The sequence below is a fragment of the Vanacampus margaritifer genome, chromosome 20 (genome assembly GCF_051991255.1).
Source record: "Vanacampus margaritifer isolate UIUO_Vmar chromosome 20, RoL_Vmar_1.0, whole genome shotgun sequence".
NCBI classification, from domain to species: Eukaryota; Metazoa; Chordata; class Actinopteri; order Syngnathiformes; family Syngnathidae; genus Vanacampus; species Vanacampus margaritifer.
Genome location: NC_135451.1, coordinates 9166232 through 9187116, shown reverse-complemented (window position 1 = coordinate 9187116; position 20885 = coordinate 9166232). Strand labels below are relative to the sequence as shown.

At 39.9% G+C, this 20885-nt stretch overlaps 2 protein-coding genes across 2 annotated transcripts in view; both read right to left on the bottom strand.

Annotated features, from left to right (window-relative positions):
* Positions 1–20885, bottom strand: part of LOC144040590 (uncharacterized) — a 316049-nt gene that overhangs the window by 15545 nt on the left and 279619 nt on the right. The gene's annotated exons all lie outside the window — the stretch shown is intronic.
* Positions 9691–19936, bottom strand: klf6a (Kruppel like factor 6a). The gene is made up of 4 exons (XM_077554710.1): positions 19567–19936; positions 15900–16482; positions 14506–14629; positions 9691–12824 (listed from the first exon to the last, which is right to left on the bottom strand). Exons 1-4 carry the CDS (start codon positions 19666–19668, stop codon positions 12773–12775), a joined length of 861 nt encoding a protein of 286 aa, XP_077410836.1. The 5' UTR covers positions 19669–19936; the 3' UTR covers positions 9691–12772.

The following is a 20885-nucleotide window of genomic DNA, read 5'->3' as shown; positions in this document are numbered from 1 at the left end:
GTGTTGAAAAGTCTGGCAATCTTGGAATCCTGATGGACGATAATGTCCCTGAACTTCTCACAGGTGATTTCTTTAACCACTAATTTCAAATCACTTCAATGACCCCCAAAAAAAAGCATTTGAGTTTATTTTTCATATAAAGTGGTATCAACTGCCAGCCTTGAACCATTTCCGAACGTTTATTACTCGATTACTTGTTTGAAAGGGGAATAATTCACCGCAAAGTGTACGTTGTGGTGATAATTGTGACGCGTTGTAAAAGCAATCGAGAGTTCATAACTTATTGAAGCTAGAATGACAATTAGATGCGGCGCTGTCCGCAGACTGTGAATGTGATTAAATTTGATGTAAATCACGATGTAAATTAATCACCTCCCCAAAACCTTGTTACATACTACAGACAACAACTAGCATCATTGTAAAAGGTCAAGTCTTGCCATTTGGTTTTAGATGCACTACACCTCGCTGCCATGAATTCTTCATGAGCAATTCGTCCTGGAAGACGGCATGTGAATTTAGATGCATAATGGCTTTCTTCGAAAAGGGCTCTTGTCTTAAAGACAATCCGAAATAGTGCTGCAAGCTGTAAATCTGGCTAGGCTAAGCTAACATTTGGCGTTCTGGTATTACGTGCACAAAGAAATGAGATACAACTCAAAACGCATTCGTTCATCACAGTTTGAGCTCAACCCCTTAGAACAGTGGTTCTTAACTTAGGTTCGATCGAACCCCAATATTTTTGCTTCTTTATTCCCACGTTCAAAAAGCAATGTTGTACTTGAATAACCTCAACACAAATTAATTTTAACTCAATTTTATGAATTATTATAAAATGAAAAAATATATATATTTGTACTGTACATTTAGAGCAGGTATAAAAATTTGCGATTAATCTTGAGTTAACTATTGAAGTCATGCAATAAAAAAAATGTAATCGCCTGACACCCCGAGTAAAAACACACAAGCAATTTGTCTAAAGAGTAACAAGCCGTCCGAGACATATGAAAAATAACAATGACCAGCAGTGGGAAACAGAACGGGAAGCCTGGCGGTTCGCCAGTTAGCGCCCTGAGTTTCTTAGATGGGGGGAAAAAAAGAAAACATGATGAAGGGTTAGCTCTCTAATTTCCAATACTTTTTTTTAATAACATTGTCGAAATAATTGACCATAAGTTTGAATGTGAATAGTCCATGATTCACCGTCGCTATATTTTATGCTAGGTTATTTAATGAACATGTATTTATATAGGAAAACGGAATCCCATTAAAGCCCGATGCAACCTTTATCATGATAAGTGAATGAATGCTAATGCTAACACCAATTCATTTTCTATTTCCGCCACACAGATGAAGCGGAACAGATCCGTTATTGAAATAGAACACGTTAATCCCGTGATCTCGGCTATTCTCACAGTAATTGTGATCCGAGCAAAGCGGAACGCATCACATTACAGGTGAAAATGATCAGATTGTACGAAATGAAAAGAGATGGTTTCATGGGGCTCGTCTCCATCTGGCCGCTGTTTTCTGTTCAGACGCGCATGATATCGTCAGGAGGCACTTTTCATGGTGATTCATGCAAATGCTCACTATTAACTTGCAGGAAAAGCAAAGGCAGCTTTTCAAAGTGTCACAGACCTTCACTTCAACAAGTACAGTATGTGTCTCCGCTCGCTACCTTCAGTGTATAATGGCGGCAGAAATTGAAAATCATAGCAGCTTTAACACAGTTTGACATCTCGCTTGAGTCTTGTAAATGAAATCCCTTCACTTCAGATTGTGGACGGGCTGTGTGGATTTCAGGGAAAAAAAATAATAGCTTGGTCCAAAGTACGGCTTTTGAGAGACAAGAAAAGAGTGGCAAAGGCAATTCCCGTAAAAGTCCAGTGCAATCCTGTCACTTAGGCAAAAAAGCCAACGAGAGAAATTTCTATAATGCTGGCTCATGCAACACATTACAGCGTATCATGGCGATCTCTAGACACCTTGCAAAATTGATGTGACGTAACCCGGCGTCTTAATAATATCAATGAGCAAGCCGTACAAATGTAAATTCCTTTCCCCGCTTCTCATCCTTTGCACTGTTTTCAATTATGCAATTTGTTCTTTACATGTCTCTGTAACACAAAACTGAGCTCGACGCCAACCGAATCAATAGTCAGCTGTCGGTGTATTTGAAGAACACGGGGACCATTTCGTTCGATCAATTCAAATCCCGAATTTTAAAATGCATATAAACATCTTAATTTGACCGTGTTCGATTTTTAGGAAGTTGGATTAACACAAACACGCAAACTATTCAAGTGTACTTTTTGCATTAACTCTGCAATCTGTTTCTATTAACAGTTACATTTTAATACACTGAAAATAATTAAAAATGACAAGTTTGCCACCGCAATGTAGTTTCTAGAAAAACGAACAGTTAGCCCATATTCTTGTTTAACTGGTAAATCGGGTCACTCGTACGCATTTTGTGAAATCTGATCCACAATTATGCTAAAATACTTTCCCAAACTATATTGAAGGGATTCTATTTTTATCCATTTCTATCATGACAAACTTTATTTTTGGCCATTACCCAACAATTATAAAAAAAAGAACTTTGCAGTAAAAGTATTTTGTTGGCACACTTTAAGTGCACAGATCTATAAGTTTGCAACTAGAAAGCCAAATCTTCCATTTTGAGAATTCACTATTAAACAGGAAGTCAACTGAATTTGATGGAACTTAACTATATTCTAATGCTAATTGCTACAAAACGATAACGGATAGAAATATACTTTTAATCTTTCTTTTGGTCGGTTCCATCTTCTTATAAGCAATAGAAAACAATATGGTGTGGGCCTTGCAAAATCTGTCAAAATCCAGTAAAACAGCCGGGAGCGAAGGGGGTTGCTTCAGTGAAAATGGCTGAGGGTGAATGAGTTAAACAAGCTGAATGGATCCTCGCCACCTAACTTTGCGGAGACAGGCATCATCCAAATAAAGCCAAACTTGGGACTTCACAGAGAATTGAGAAAACAGAACAAACCGTGTGAGTTAAAGCAATTGTGCATATAAACATACCGTGTCTAAATCCACCCTGCTCAAGTCAACACAACAAAAAATGTGCTGAAAAGTCAAAAAGTCAGATATTTGGAGACAGAAAAAGCTGTATGCCACGTCATTACTTTTCCGTCAGTCTTTCCATTTTGGAGTCAATAAGTGGACTGACCCCCCCCCCCCCCACACACACACACACACACACCCCTACACACACAAATCAGCCTCGCTTTGTGTTACAGGGTATGCAAATGCATGTTCTCCGTATTCACACAATAAGTGACGACGCATTTATTTTATGAAGTAACGTAGCAACAACTCATTTGGAATCACTACAGATACTGTGAAAAAAGGATAATGAAGCAGATTGGAAATAGTTTTACAAGCCATGTGACCTACCAAGCATGCGTTATAATGAGCGCGTAAAAGCCAGGCACGGAAGCGTCACGCCGTCCAGGGACCATTATAAGGAAACGTGGACTAACCTGTCCTCACATCTTCTTGACCGTTTGACCCCCCCCCCCCCCCCCCCCCGGCTCAAGAGCCGAGCAGCGGTGTATTTTGGTCCGTCCTCCTGAGCACACTGTCACTGTCCAGCGGAGTGACACAAGCCAGAGCCATCGCGGAGAGTGAATCTAATTACAGCGACGATTACGACTGTGGCCGAATGGACTCATTTACCTTGAGCTGCGCAAATGCACCGAGGATGAACCTCTCGTCCCCGTGTCACTACGCGCCTCACAAACCCCTCACACTTTACACGCTGTTGTCATTTAAGAACACGCTTTTCGTCAAATGAGATCATTGTGCTTTCATCTTAACCTTTATTGATTTCAAAATGATCCATATTACCAGATGGTTCCCTTCAGGGCTGTGTAGCGTTGTTTATTGATTGTCAACAGGATCCGACCGGTGTGACGATCTTATTATGTTACATTACTTCCAACCATAGTACAAGTAGCTTTCTATTATTATAATTTTTTTTTTAAGACGATGCATTCAAAGAAAGGCAGGCTTACGTTGACATACTTGTGCATTAAAGCCGACACGCACTAAAAAAGAAAAAGTATCAAATAACAGATAGGTGTGCTATAATAGAGATGAAGTAACTGAAAAAACAATAATGTGAATACATATGTATGAGCTCACGCTAGCTACCATATGTGTTTTTACAATCGCTCCCTCTTTGCTATATGGAACATCAGCTTCACTGCCGCTTGCTCCTGGCCTGCCGCTAACCCCGGCTAATTAGATGGCTATTAGTGGAAATGTTTACAGGCACTATGACTTAGCCTTGCGACAAAAAAGGAAATGATGTAAATGTTTGTTGTATTCAGGCAATATGTGGAGATCAATTCATAAAAAATGTGTCTTCATCATTGTTGTGTGTATGTAAACTATGCAATCACATGATTATGCAAATTGTAGAGGCCATAAACACCTGCAAAACTGCATAGCAATGTTACTTTTCAAAGTGTATTTTGTATAGCCTTTGTTGGTGATTGTGTGATAATAAAAAAAAAAAAAAACTGTTGTAACGTATAAAAAGCACAAGAAAACATGACTTGCAACAACAATGAACAAACAGAGGTTAACCAAAAGCAGGGAGCTAAATACAAAAAAAAACCTCATTAGACAACAAGACACACCTGGTCAAGACACGATGAGCTGGAGCGAAGGTGATTGGTTGGCAAGAACATGGCTGACGAGAACAGGTGGAGATGAAAACCTAATGAGCAGACAATACATAAACAAGGCAGGGAACCAAGATGTAACCGAAACAAAACTAATATACAATAATATAAAATAAAATTATTATTTTATTTGTTTTACTTTATTAAACATTTCTACCACAAACACGAATCTGGGCATTGTCTCTCTCATCGTTCGTTTTGTGAAGCACGTTGTTGCATTAAGTATGAAAGGTGCTATGAAAATAAACGTTTGATTGATTGACTATCACACAAGTCTACCAAGTTGTATGTGGTAACAGCTCATGCTAATTTAGCACAAACTAGCATGTGCGGCAGCAGCTAACATTAGCAGCTACATGTGTAGCGTAGAGTTGACAGTTCCAGTGTCTAAGCTAACTTCATGTTGACTCCTGTGTCCTTCTGGAGCAGTCTTTCAAGTGTGCTATGTTGCTTTAAGTATGAAAGGTGCTATAAAAATAAACGTTTGATTGATTGATTATCACACAAGTTGTATGTGGTAACAGCTCATGCTAATTTAGTTGAAATTTGCGTGTGCGGTAGCAGCTAACATTAGCAGCTTCATGCGAAGTGTAGAGTTGACATTTTCTGTTTAAGCTAACTTCATGTTGACTCCTGTGTCCTTCTAGAGCAATCTTTCAAGTGTGCTATGTTGCTTTAAGCATGAAAGGTACTATAAAATAAACGTTCGATTGATTGATTATCACACAACTCTACCAAGTTGTATGTGGTAACAGCTCACGCTAATTTAGCTAAAATTAGCGTGTGCAGTAGCAGCTACATGCGAAGTGTAGAGTTGACATTTTCTGTTTAAGCTAACTTCATTTTGACTCCTGTGTCCTTCTAGAGCAGTCTTTCAAGTGTGCTATGTTGCTTTAAGTATGAAAGGTTCTATAAAAATAAAGGTTTGATTGATTGATTTATTAGCCCCGACTGTCAACCAAGTTGTGTGCGATAGCAGCTCACGCTAACGTTAGTTACCATTAGCATCTACAAAATAGCTTGTATGTTCCAGGTTTTTAAATGCTATTGCTTTTAACATTAAATTGTTGTTTCCAAAGATTCGAGCATAACAACACACTGCCTTGCTCCATTTATACAAATTCTCTTTCAGAGAATATGATTCATCATGCATATGAGTTAACTGGTTACACTAATTTCATTTGTGTAATTGAATCTCAGCAGAACCAAATAACTACATGAGGCTGAATGGGGAACTGCTGTCGCTCCCCCACTGTTTCATTGGGCCCGATCTTTCATTTTCATGCTTCTCTTATGGCCATTTGAAGTACTGCTCGTATAGTATTTCAAAAGGCAGTGTGTGCGGTAAATGCATTTGGGGGGGGGGGGGGTGACTTGGTATTGCCATAATGTCAGATGTATGTCACACAAATCTGCCACATCTGGTATTATCTTTTCCACATGATCTTATAGTGTGGACCGTTCAGCATCAACAAACGTAATCCCTTTCAGCCATTTTGACAAGAACTTGAATGTGAACTCACTCACTGTTGCTATTCTCTGCAGGGGACTCGACCATTTTCGCAGTTTAACAAGGTCACGCTCGGCAACATCAGCTGGCAGAGGTTGTCTGCAAACGCCCCTCGGCAAACTGATGCGTTATGTCACCTACAAATCTCGAGCGGAGCTTTTCCCCTCTTTGGGCAGGTCAAATTGAACTCTGATGATTTTTGTCTCCGAGTTCAAAAGATGCGCTTTCAGCTCAGGGCGGGTTTGAATTTATCAGGCACAAAGAGCTTCTTCATCTTTTCAGACAATATGGACTACGCACTACGATATATGGACAAAACATTGTAAAAAGCTACATTACATTTGATTTACGGTTCTGCAGCGCTGAGCATCGTTCTTGTTGGCACTTTCAGGGACAAATTGAAAAGAATACAAAAACTCTTTAAAAAATATATATATATATATAATTTTTTTTTTACTTTTGTATTCTCCAGAAAAGAATACAAAAGTTCTTTAAAAAAAAAAATAATTTTTTTTTACTTTTGTATTCTCCAGAAAAGAATACAAAAGTTCTTTAAAAAAAATATAAAAAAAAATTACTTTTGTATTCTCCAGAAAAGAATACAAAAGTTCTAAAAAAATATATATTTTTTTACTTTTGTATTCTCCAGAAAATACAAAAGTTCTTTAAAAAAAATTTTTTTTTACTTTTGTATTCTCCAGAAAAGAATACAAAAGTTCTTTAAAAAAAAAATTTTTTTTTTTACTTTTGTATTCTCCAGAAAATACAAAAGTGCTTTAAAAAAAAAAAAGATTAATTTTTTTTTTACTTTTGTATTCTCCAGAAAAGAATACAAAAGTTATTTTCTCTCTGTTTGCGTGCAAACTAAACATATGTTTCATTTTTTCCTAAGTGATCACACTTGATTGCAAAATGGACAATGAGGAGTGAGCAAGGTTGGTGACCTCTGATTTGAGTTCTTTTACCCCCCAATAAGCCAAGTCCTAATAGACTCCGTTAACAGAAAGAGCTGGAGGGAGCGAGCGAGCCCCACGCATCGGCTTTCACAGTCAAAACGGCATATGTGATGACTTGCAGTCTGGCTGGCTGAATGGACCAGACTCGCAGCCTGATAAGCTCCTCTTCCCTTATTATTTCCCCTCATTTAACTTGCTGGGGGCCTTCATCGCGGTCCATTTTCTCAAGTGTGTCTGGCTCAGTTAATGGAGTGTCTCACGTCTGTCATTTCACAGTTTGGCTAATGTAGCGTTTGCACTTAACCCGGGTTCAATCTAACCCCAGAGGTTCGGTGAGTCGGTCTCAAGAGGTCGGCGAAGGTCAAGACACACAAACTGTACCAATGTACATGTTATATATCAAAGTTCTGTATTATGCATGCTGGATGTAAAGTGAGCAAATCAAGCGGGGCAGATCAAGGAGCTGCAGCATTCCCCGGCAAAAACAACATTCCTCGCCAAATCTGGGAGGTTCTTTAAAAAATGGGCTAATTACCAACCGCTCGTAAACCTCATTTAAAACGCAAAAGGGCTTTTACTGGAAATCAGAGGCGCTAATAAGTTGCCTGCCCATTCTAGGCCATCAGCATAAGCAGGGGAGCATGTTATTTCTCGTTAGTTTGTAACTTAAAACTCGGCTCTTTGGTTTATCCACTGCTGTTTTGTATCATTATCTGCGTTAAAGAAAGTAATCATCAAACAAATGTATGAAAGTGGCTCTATAATTAAATGCCATGGGCTATAAGAACTGGAGATAAATTATTTATACTGCTTTGATGAGCACGAGCTTGCTGTAAGGAACGGGGAGCTCTTGGAATTTCAACTATAAAGCAGTGTTTTGCAGGAAACTTTTCTGGGGGTGCTTTATTTTTTTTGGGGGGGGGGACGAGTGCATTGGGCAAGCCGTTATTTTCATACTGTTATTTATTTACAGGTCAGGAAAAGGTGAGGATAGAATAGGTGAGGAAGGCGTAGTCCTGGATTTGGGCCTTGTGTCAATCACACATTTGTAAAGCCATTCATACAATAAACCAATTAAAAAGGAATTGAACTGTTAAGTTGAGCTATCTAGCAAAACAAAAAGGCAACCTGTCAATGTCGAGTAAACATTTTTGACTGGCGAGTACGTTTTCCCTTAATGAATGAAAAATAATATATCAGTTACAAGTAAACAATGTTTTTTTTTACTCAGTTTCAGAACATATTGGTGTAATGTGCTAAACAATAAATGTGTTCTTTTCACTCGCGCATGCTCAATACCTTGCAGCATTATGGCAAAATATGCTATCATGTAGCATTTAGCCTACAATTCCCAACATTCTCGCGAGTATTTGTGAGTACATTTGAACGTATTTAAATACGTATGAACGTTCCTCGCCAGTCAAAAATGTTTACTCCACATTGGCAGTTCCGTAGTGTTTAGCGCTAATGAACTGTCAACCATGATAGCATTTAGCATTAACTAAACTAATAACACAATCACCAGTCACCTGATTGAATAACGATTACATTTGTCATAAATAGTTCTTGGTGACAATTTATTATATACAATATTTGATTTTCACTGAAATTGTAGTGTCCCATTTTTAATAAATCTCATTCACTGCCTTTGACAAGTATACTCATTAACAGAGGTGGCAAATCTAGGTCCAGAGTTTAGCTTTGACCATTGATGCTAACTAGCAAGCTAGATCCCTAGCAGGTAAACGAGCACCATGGGTGCTAGCTAGAGAGCTAGCATCCCACAGTTTGGCTTTAGCCCCAGTTGCTAGCTAGCTAGCTCCCTAGCAGGTAAACTAGCACCATCGGCTGCTAGCTTAGCTTAGTTTTTACTTTCTGGACCTGGATTTGCCACCTCTGCTTATCAATTAAAAACATTTCTACGGGGCTACATGGATGAGAATCTGCTTATACTCCACTGTAAATGTCAAACTTGGAAACAACTTTACTGATGCACAACCACCAATAGATGACATCATTGCCCAATTTTATAAAAAGTAAACACAGTTTGAGAATCCATGGGAGTAATGGCTGCATTTTGTGCAACCTACCTTTTCTACTGTCGATTATAAAATAATGTGATAAGACAGAAAGGAGAGAATCTATTCTGTCATTTGGCAGACTCGGTTTATATATAATTATTGGACATAATATCGTGTGGGTATTGAAAATTCAGAAATTTTCTAAAATGACTGGCAGTGAATGAGTTGGAAATTGTTGACCCTATTTACAGAGAAACTTAAATAATAATAAAAATGTAGGAGCACCTGGTCAACATCATGTTTCTAAATGATGCATAAAATGATGCTTTTTGGTGCCCACACTGGCTTTAATCTAATTTTTGTCTGTGTCACCGTGGTGTTGGGGGGGGGGGGTGTTTAGGAAGCGCTTGCAATAATGTCGGCCAACTGAGTGAGGTGACTCAACAAATAAGACAAAGGAAGCAAGGTCAGATAAGAATTTCTTATTATTCCAATAAAAAATACATTCATACAGAAATATAACAATTTTGCAAAACAATTCCAAATAAAAATTTCATAAAGCATAAACATAACAATTTTACAAAAGTTTTTTTTTCTTTTTATACAAAGAGTCAATTGAGAACAAAGCTGTGTGTTTGTTTGTGTGTGTGTGAGACAGAAGAGCTGGAATAGTGGCATGAAAGAGATGACGTGGAGTGAAAACCATGTCAGCAAACAGAGCTGTTTCAAGGCTCAATTACGATTTGAACTGTATCGGCTGGCGGCCATCTCCGATCTATCGCCGTTTCGAGTTTGTACACGTCCTCGTGCGCCACCCGCCCATCTGAAATCTATATATCGCAGCGTGACATCTGATTCCTTTTGGCAAGGTGGCGGGGGATCGTTTAATCCTGCATGAATTGCGGCCCTCCACCTTAGTGGGCTTCTTCTTTCCCGATTTAACTTTGACAAGCGCTGTCAATTGGTTGATCTTTACCCCCACCCTCCAAACTCCATTTTGGGCCAGATCGTGCTTTTTTGGTTTTCATAATACTGTTGCTGCCTTGCTAAAACAACGCTCCCCAGACAGGTCAATATCCAAGCTCCACAGTCAGCAGTCTGTGACAGATTCCATGCCAACAAAGCCTTTAGCAATTCATTACTGTGAGGCACTACAAGGCGAGGCCTGTCCAACTGCAGCCTGTTAATTACAATAAATCTTTAGCTGTTTCTTTAGTCCCACTTGCAGGCATAAAAGGGACAATAAAGAGGGGGGGGGGGGGTGTTACCAACTTAAAAATAATAGCCGTCTTTTTGTACCTTTTGAGCTGTGTTTGATGGACATCAGTACATACTACACAGTAGTTGACATCGTTAATAACGAAAAAAAATTAAGTGCTTTAAACATACAGCGTTTTAACTATTTACAGAATTGTAGCTAAATCTATCGAAGAGGATCAAGGCCTGTGAAAAAGAAGAAAAGAAAAAAGGTTTGGTTTATTCTCACAATCCTGACTTTAAAGTGAGAATTCAGACTTTATTCTCAGAATTTAAAGTGAGAATTCTGTCTTTAAATTCTGAGATTGAAGTGAGAATTCTAACTTTGAAGTCAGAATGCTGAGATTAAGGTCATAATTTTGAGATTAAAGTCAGAATTTTGAGATTAAAGTGAGAATTATGATTTAAATTTGAGATTAAAGTGAGAGTTCTCACTTTGAAGTCAGAATTCTGAGAATAAAGTGAGAATTCTGTCTTTAAAGTCTGAGATTAAAATGAGAATTCTCTGAAGTCAGAATTCCGAGATTAAAGTCAGAATTCTGAGATTAAAGTCAGAATTCTCACTTTCAAGTGAGAATTCTGAGAATAAAGTGAGAATTCTGTCTTTAAAGTCTGAGATTAAAGTGAGAATTCTCACTTTGAAGTCAGAATTCCGAGATTAAAGTCAGAATTCTGAGATTAAAATCAAAATTCTGAGATTTAAGTCAGAATTCTGAGGTTAAAGTCAGCATTCTCACTTTCAAGTGAGAATTCTGAGAATAAAGTGAGAATTATGATTTAAATTTGAGATTAAAGTGAGAGTGAGATTAAAGTCAGAATTGTCACTTTAAAGTCAGAATTGTGAGAATAGTCAGAATCCTGCCAACCTTTTTTCCCCCCCTCTCTTAACTAGCCCTAATACTTTTTCGTATAAATCGATGCTAAGATTAAAAAAAAAAAAAAAAAAAAAGTACTTTAATGACCACAGTTAAGAAACAGATCTTTGTCACCAAACACAAAGAGAAGACATTTTGTAATTGAGCCTTGAGCAAGCTTGTCAAATCACCCATATAACAAATACGAACTCCCCTCTCGGGGGGGGGGGCAGTCACTTGCATAAGGCACCATTCAGGTCAACAGTGCATTATTAGATAGAAACAAAGTACAAAAAAATTCCAAAATCGTCACCCCAAGGCAGAAGATGAATGAGAAGAACGAGCAAGCGGTGGTGAAGTGAACACAGGAATGGAAGAAAAAAAAAAAGAGGGAATCATCAAGGCTTTATGTACAATATTGTAACTTTTTTTTTTTTCAACCGTTTGCATTCTAGCTGCACTGTAATTGAAACTATTTGCAGTCCTGATTATAGTGGAAACGGGAAATGAACAAACCCTAGAACCATGCAACACCTGTCTATGATACTGAAGTTATAGTCGTGTTATACCTCTAAGCACACAGCTTATACAATTGAACTACAAAGGAAGCTTTGCAGCTCGTAAAAAAATAAGAAATCAGGCTACATAACACATTGCACATTTAGTAGCTGCACCAAAAAACAAAACAAAACGAACAAAAAAATCATCTCATACAGCGACCGCCGACCAGAAAGGTGGCATGTTTTTCTCTGGTAGAAAAACCTCCTCGAACCCAAGTCGAGGTGCCGGACAGACTGCCACTGGGGAAACATAAGTGGAATGTTTCCCCCAAAAAAGCTCACTCAGTCCACAGCAACGTCGGTGCCAGCGCCCCCCCGCCCGCAAGCCCCCAACTCGCCATCCATCCTCTCTTCTTCCCTCCCGCAATCCGGGGGGGGGGGGGGGGGGGGTCGGGGCAGCCCATGCCAGTCATTCACAGTACATTCACCTCAGACAGTTTTTGCAAAGTACCAGTGTATCAGCTGTCCCCCCAAAACATCATGCACCATACAAACAAAATCATTCATTCTTTTCTTTACATTTTTTTCTTTTTTTTTTCTCTCTCTTCTTTTTCCTGACCGTTTTAATCAAAAAATTGCTCTCAGCATCTTTCTCCCGAACGTTGATGATTTTGTCCGCTTTGTTGCAACCTTCAGGGCGCCCCTCCTCCGAAGAGAGGTCCCGGAGGCACTGGGTTTCAGTATGGTGCAAAACAGCATGCTTTGGCTGGAACACACTCCCACCACTCCGCTCTCTGGGATAAGTTCAACCAAGAGACTGGTAAGGGAGACTGTGTTTTTTTTTTTTTTTTCCCATTTAAAAAAAAAAACAAAAAACAAAAAAAAAAAACTTTTGCCCTCCGCTGTGTTGCTTGGTTTGGTGCTCACCCCCCCGCGCTTCAGATGTGCCTCTTCATGTGAAGAGCCAGATGGTCAGACCTGGAGAAACATCTGGGGACGGGAAGGTGGAAGAGAGGGTGGGGGGCAAATATTAGTGGGGCAGAAGTGAGAGGCTGAGATGTTTGTTTTCAAGGACGTTACAATATATATATATATATTTTTTTTTTATTTATTGAAAAGGTCCCTCACTTAATAATAATTAATAAGGCCACGTTAAAGGCTATAAAAAAATAATAATAATAAAAATAATTTTTTATATATATATATATATTAGGGGGGTGAATTGCCTAGTACCTGGCGATTCGATTCGCATCACGATTCATAGGTCACATACCGATTAATCCCGATACGAATCTATAAATTGATTATTGCGATTTTTTTTTAAACTCAAATTTAAAAAATACTAATCAGTAAACTTGTACATGCACACTGTAAGATTTGTATGAAAATGTATTTCTTTATCTGAAAATTCAGGCTTATAACTGAGCCGCTGCATTTAAACAAACAGGTTGCAGTCGGTTTCGTGTTTGAACAGCACTGAAATAAAAATATTAAGGCTTAATGTTCCATTAATATAGCATTCTTCTATGCTTAATGTGTAAATCCTAACTGAGACGTTTTGTTGAATATTCCCATAAAAAATTGATGTTTAAAAATCAATTCGGCCGCATATCGAATCGATTTGAGAATTGCGCGCTGTAATATCGCGATATATTGCCGAATCGATTTTTTCTACCACCCCTAATATATATATATATATATATATATATATAAATCCTAATTTCTAGTCCCTGTTCATAAAATGGCCATACGAGGGCAACCAATACTGGTATCGATCAGTGTTGTGAGTACGAAAACCTTGAAATACGGCCTGGTATCAGTACCTTGCCCATCCCTAATTAGCCCATATCACACTGAGGGGCAAATGTTTAACAAGCTAGCAAATGTTGATTTCTTGTCAAGCTTCGTTTAAGGTTGCAACGTTTACTAAACATTTGCCAACACTTTTTTTTTTTTGTTGTTGCAAGGAATTTTTTGATCAAAATTTCCTTGACAAGAAAAAACATTAAAATGATTGGTTTAGCCAACGTTGCGACCTTGAACGAAGCTCAGGCGTCGTTCAAAGTCGCAACGTTCACTAAACATCTGCCAACACTTTTTTTTTTCTGTCACAAGGGATTTGTGATCATGCTCAAGATTTCCTTGTGACAAGAAAAAACATAAAAATTGTTGGTGAATGTTTAGAGAATGCTTTAGCGAACGTTGCGACCTTAAACGAACCCTGAAGAGAAATCAACATTCGCTAGCTCCACAAACATTCAGTTTAGTTACTGAAAACTGGTTAGGCTCCTTAAATTACAGTAGCGACATAGAAGATTCTGTTTTTGTAATATCGGAGTGTAAAAAAGTGACTCCACTTCAGTATTTGTAACAATTTAAAATGTTATCTTTCAGCCATTTAAGTCAATTTTTACAAATCAAATAATCAAAACTGACTGTTTTAAAAACCGTAATAGATAATGTTGAGTTTATTTATCATCTGTTCTGGTACTTAAGGCCTTAGTGTGTAGATGTGACAAAAGAAGAAAATAAAATACAAACACGTATCCTCAATAACCGTTCATAGTATTAAACAATTTCACAAAAAATCCATGTAAAGTTCCATTCAAGTTGCTGTGCCTTGCAAGTGAGAAACTGCACCGCTATAGGCAGCAAAACAGGCCAAACTCACCTGTCACAGTGACTGCATTTGAATGGCTTTGCCCCGGTGTGCTTCCTGAAGTGTCTGGTCAACTCGTCGCTTCGTGCAAAACGCCACTCGCATCCCTCCCATGAACACCTGTACGGCTTCTCACCTGCGACAAGCGGATAGAAACACATTCAAAAAGCGATACCAAAACAAGGCTTTTTGATGTCTGCTCGTATTTGCAAAACATTCAAAATCAATCAAGCCTCAGGGTGAAACAGGCCCGACGAGGCGCGCGGAGTCACCCAAGACAGATACCGTCCAACCCGTCGGTTGACTAGCATGTTTTGTTTTCCTCTTTTAATGCAACGGGAAGCATGCTCGGAATGTCGCCAGTGACAACGTGCGAGATCGGGTTCTGCAAAACCAGAAAACCCAGCCGTGCAATTTCACGCCTATAATCCAAAAAAATCAAAAAAGTGACCACTCAAAGGCTCCCGTAATGCGCCGCCGCCACCCCCGCCCGAGCCCACTCTGCCTTTCCCATGGCGAAACTCAATCTGTTTTGAAGTCCTTTTATCTCCCATGTGCAGCCCCTCCCCCTTTTACTCCTGCTTGCTCGGCTCTCTCACTGGGCCAGTCAGTCGCATTCCACATAGATTAGGTCACAGTTTAGGTATCCAGCCATGCAAGGCTAATGTTGCTGTGCACCAGCTGAGGACAATCATGCAACGTGGATCTTTAATTACGTTGGTTGTACGATGCCATTTGGAGCGGATGTCTGAATTAGTTGCATAAGGACATTTTATGGCTGAAATACAAATAGACCGATAATCGGCCCAAAAAATGCGTCGATATTGGGCATGCCCAAAATGCCCAATATCGGCGCAGATGCCCAAAATGCCCAATATTTGTGCCGATGCAGATTACCAGTGCCGATATTGGGCATTTTACCAATACGAATATCGGTATCGGCTTCTTTTTTTTTTTTTTTTTTTAATCTGATGGCCAAATTTAAGGTAGATCTAAAACCATTTTAATCTCAGGGAGCTATTTATCTAAATTTGGAGTTATCTTTAGAAAAGATGCGACTGACCCTAGGAACCTTCTGTTTGACATCAAAATATATATTTTTTAAAGTTTAAGAATTCAGGTATTTAAAAAAATAATAATTGGGGGGGGGGTACTGTAGAAAACTATAAGGAGCTAATGCTATGGTATTCACTTGCTTAAGTTTCCATTTAACTTTTTAAGACGTAGTGATAACCTTGGGGACTCCCTAAATGAAAAAAACTGAAAATTTTGTGGCCAATATACGCACCCCACCCCCACCACCACCTTTTTTTAATTTTTAACTGAAAATGAATATCGGCTTCAAATATCGGCTATCGGCCTCGGTATCGGTCTATCTCTAGTCTGAAAATCATTTGGCAACTGACCTGTATGAGTGCGCTGATGTGCTTTTAGGTGCGAGCTCTTCGTGTAAACCTTGCGACAGCCGTTGAACTGACACCTGTGTATCCTCCTCCTGCCGTCCGGAGAAACATCCCCGCAGGTGAGTCCCGTCTTTTCCGAACCCTTGGCCGCGCTGCCGCCGCTCCGGATTTTCACCGGCAAGTGCAAGTCGCCGTGCGTGCCGACCCAGCCGCCCACGACGCCGCCGGGCTCGGAGTTGGCCTCCGGCGAGGACGGCGGGGTGCTGATCACGGACGGGCTAAAAGGTCCCGAGCCTACCAAGGCGGAGCCGAGAGGGTTGGAGGTAAAGCTGTGCGTGGGCGAGAGCTCCTCGGAACTGTCTGACGCTTCGCTGCTGGCATCCGAATTCACACTGTTGGTGTCAAAAATTTGACTGTCGTGATTGTCCTCCTCTTGGGGCGCCGGGGGCAGCTTGGGGTCAGCTTTGGCCTTATCCCCGCAGGCCAGGATCAACTTGCTCCAGAGGTCCTCCTGGCCATCAAACTTGAGATCGGGAGTGGAGACGTAAGGCTCGCTCTGTAGATAGCGCTCCAGCTCCAAGCATGTCTGAAGCAATGACAACAAAAGAGAAAGTACAGTGAGAAAACATGAATTTTAACACAACCCCTGCAGAGGGTGGGCTCCTTCGCAACAGCTTCTACGAGGAGGGGGGGGGGGGTCCTTTTAAATGATGAATGCGCTCCCAAGCCCAAACATTGGATGTGGAATACTTGCCTGTAGCAGATTTAAAAAATATATATATATTTTTTAAATACCATCATGCGTGATGTCATGAGATAAATATTGTAATTTCATAGTAATTTCAAAGTAGTTGCAAAGTAATTTCAAAGTAATTTTGAGTAATTGCAATCAACCTGATTATCTTTGTAAAGACAATTTATATTGGTTGTATGTTGCTACCCATTAGCTTGTGCAGGTTGCTTGCATTTATAATATTACACTAGCTTAACCCAGGGGTGTCCAAATTGGGGCCCCGGGGGGCCATTTTCAGATGAACGTGCTCCCAAGCCGAAATATTGGATGTGGAATACTTGCCTGGAGCAGATTCATTTTAATTAATTTTTTTTAGAAATACCATCATGCGTGAAGTCATGAGATAAATATTGTAATTTCAAAGTAATTTTAAAGTAATTTTGAGTAATTGCAATCAACCTGATTGTCTTTGTAAAGACACAATTTATAATGGTTGTATGTTGCTACCCATTAGCTTGTGCAGGTTGCTTGCATTTATAATATTACTCTAGCTTAACCCAGGGGTGTCCAAATTGGGGCCCCGGGGGGCCATTTTCAGATGAACGTGCTCCCAAGCCTAGACATTGGATGTGGAATACTTGCCTGGAGCAGATTCATTTTTATTTATTTTTTTAGAAATACCATCATGCATGATGTCATGAGATAAATATTGTAATTTCACTGTAATTTCAAAGTAGTTACAAAGTAATTTCAAAGTAATTTTGAGTAATTTAAAAGTGTCAATCAACCTGATGATCTTTGTAAAGACACAATTTATATTGGTTGTATGTTGCTACCCATTAGCTTGTGCAGGTTGCTTGCATTTATATTACACTAGCTTAACCCAGGGGTGTCCAAATTGGGGCCCGTGGGGGCGGGGGGGCATTTTCAGATGAACGTGCTCCCAAGCCTAAACATTGGATGTGGAATACATGCCTGGAGCAGCATTTTTTTTCCAGAAATACCTTCATGCATGATGTCATGAGGTTCTAGAAAATATTGTAATTTCAAAGTAGTTGCAAAGTAATTTTGAGTAATTTCAAAATGGCAATCAATCTGATTATCTTTGTAACGCCACAGTTTATGTAGGTTGTATGTTGCTGCATTTATAATATTAACACTAGCTTAACCCAGAGGTCTCCAAACTGTGGCCCAGGGGCCATTTGCGGCCCGCCATCTATTTTTTTCCGCACCCTGCAGCATATAATAAAAATTGCATTTTGTCCCCCCAAAAATGGGTGGGGTGTCACATCCAATGAGTGGGGGCATGTGGTACATATGGACAACTACTAATAACTCGCTGGCGTCGAGCCAAAAGTCACAATTTGGTAAATTTAGTATTTAAAAAAAAAAATCTATAGTAGTGGGTGTTATTTTTTTGTTTTGTTGTTGTGTTCAAAATAGCTTGCTCTTTTTGATGATGCAATGTTAATGGTTGCTGTTTTGGGGGGTCTCCTGAAAAGTGACTACTTTGGAAGTACAAAGTTTCAGCCTGACACCAGCAAAATGTGTTTTGGAACGTGTAGAGCTTTTTTTTTTTTAAGATATGGAAATATTCAAATTAAGTATTTGCAACTGCTAAAATTATTCATAACACCGAAGTGAATAACAATGAATAATTTTTAGAAGCAAAAAACGGTTCCCCCTCACTTTGTGCATCAAGGTCCAAATTGTGAACATATCACATTAAAGAGTTCTAAGTAACTGCTTTAGACATGGTCAGTTGACTACAGATTGCTCTTTATTGGTTTTGAATGCAGAGATTCTTCCATTTTTCTGTCTGTGGCCCTTGGAGGAAAAGTTTGGACACCTCTGGCGTAACCTGTGACTGGCACCAGGGTAACATTGACATCCAACCACTATCTTTTCCTCATATATTGCAGCTCTCAACATTTGTCATTTCAGTGGCCCAATGACTCACTGAACGAATTTAGATACCTTTTAAGGAAGCCACTCACCCCCCCCCCCCCCCCTCCCCGCAATGAGCTGCTTTTCCTCATGCGGGTACCTCTGACATGCAATCACATCCTTCCTCACAGTTGTCAGCTACACACTACACAAGCTCCAATTTACTCCGGCGGCCATTAAAGTTGAAAGGCAGGGCCATTCATTAAAAGACAACCACGTTGACTACGTTCACGTAGAATAAATATTTCCTCCAGGAATAAATGCCTTTCTCGCTCTTGTGCAGCCTTAACAATGTTTCCCAGCTACGCTTGCTTCCCTGCATGCCAGTGGGGAATTGGAATTTGATATGATCTCGTCTTGCTGCAGTTTAACCCGTGGGCAGTATTTTATTTTGAAATGGCTTGGTCAGAACCAACAAAAAGCCCAACAAAATGGTCACAATAACGCCTAGGGGTTAAACACACGCTGACCATAACATCAGGTACACTTGTACACATCCAATGCAGTTTTGTCAAGAAATGTATTCTCTTGGTGTAATAGTGGCGTGAAACTGCACTGCATCACAATGGTGATATTTATTTAGCTAAAAGAGAAAAATATTGGAAGATACCAACGCAACTTCAACTTAAATAATTTGCCTGACAGCGAAAAATCCCAACTCGTTGCCTTACAGGCATAAATAGTACACGAGTAGAGTGCTATTTGTTTGCGATAGTCTTTAAATATGCACCTAAAACGATCTGCCGTTTTTGCGACGGTACAAAATGTTGAATGGAGTACGTTGGAGTCGTGCACGTGCACGCGCACGCAGGAGCGCAAGCTACGCGCGCACGCGCGTGTTTTGGACTTCCAGCTGTCAGACGTGACACAGTGATCCACTTCGCTCTCAGCTACGCATTCTGACGGCACATTGACGGCGCTCGACATTAGGCATGCACGGATAGCTGAAAGATTTAAAAAAAATAAAAAATAAAAAGATGACATATTCACCTGCTGCCAGTACTCCTCCAGTGACGGTAAGGCGGAGAAATAGCCCGTGTCGTGAACTATTTGAAGTTCTTGAAAGATGCTGCACATGGGTAGAACATCCATTTTCCCGAGCTTCTTTCAAAGTGTTCGATCTGCGCGTTAAATGTGTAGTGACGAAGATAAAAGAAGCCAAAGAGGAAAAAGAAGCGAAGAGTGTCCACTTGCTGTAACTCGCATGCGACGCGAAGCGAGCAGCGCTTGTTTTCAAGCAAGCCTCCGTCCCCCTCCTTCTCTCGCTCGGCGTTTAAGGTATTTGCAAACACTGCACCGGACTAGATGGAGAGCTACTGGCTCTGCAAAGTTCCCTATTCAAACCTCCAAGCCCGCCCCTCCTTCCTCACGGCAGGATGACGCTCGCTCCGGTTCAGCCAATCAGCGGCGAGCAGCCTCCTGCATGCCAAATGATATCACAAGCGACCAATCGCGGGGAAGCTCGGCATTCATGAGCCTCGCTCTGCGCTCTGATTGGCGCGTTTGACTCCCAGCGTCTCGTCGCTGATTGGACAGTTATTTTTAGCGTGTATATAAGCGCGTAACGCGTACGGCCACCCGCTCCAGTCTGTGGTGTTGCTAGCTTCATGTTTGACCACAGACAGCGCATGTGAGCCGAAACTGCTCGAGCCTTTGAAAACAGATCCTCTCGCTGTTTCTGTGCTCTCAAGTAGCACTGTGACAGCAGCGTTTAAACGCTATGAGCTCACCAAAACTGCGGTGAGGAGTGTGTGTTGACATCGGCCTCGAGAAAAAAGAAAAAAAAAGAAAAGTTTCAGCATATTCTTGGGACACTGGTTGCTGGAACTGTTTAGCTATTACATAAGCAAATAAGTTTTATGAGTTTAGGAAAATACCTTCAGTCTGAGTAGTTCTGCTCATAATAAACGATCATTTTAGAATTCAACTTTGCTTGTTCCCAAATAAAAGTTTCATTTTATGGTATTACATTATCAAGAAATTGTATTGGCAACTTCAAACTGTGTTGAAGATCCAGGAATCATGTTTAAACTTTTTGTTAACAATTATAGTGATTTAATGTTTTCATTTTTCGTTTCCTAATACATTTTGAATAATACAATTTGTTCCTAAATACATTAGATTACAATCTGAGAGAGTCCACAACAGGTGTGTCCAAACTATGGCCCGGAGGCCATTTGCGGCCTGCCATCCATTTTTTTGTGGCCCGCAACATGACAAAAAACAAAAACAAATATATATATATATATATTGCGGAGCTTTTCTAAATATGCAATGATGCAAATGAAGTATTTATGACAAAAATAACA

Coding starts and splice junctions, on each gene's coding strand:
- klf6a (XM_077554710.1), bottom strand. CDS start 19,668: ATGGATGTTCTACCCATGTGCAGCATCTTTCAAGAACTTCAAATAGTT. Junction 16,483..19,566: donor TGGAGGAGTACTGGCAGCAG/GTGAATATGTCA, acceptor TCATTGCTTCAG/ACATGCTTGGAGCTGGAGCG. Junction 12,825..14,505: donor AAATGCAGTCACTGTGACAG/GTGAGTTTGGCC, acceptor TCCCGTCCCCAG/ATGTTTCTCCAGGTCTGACC.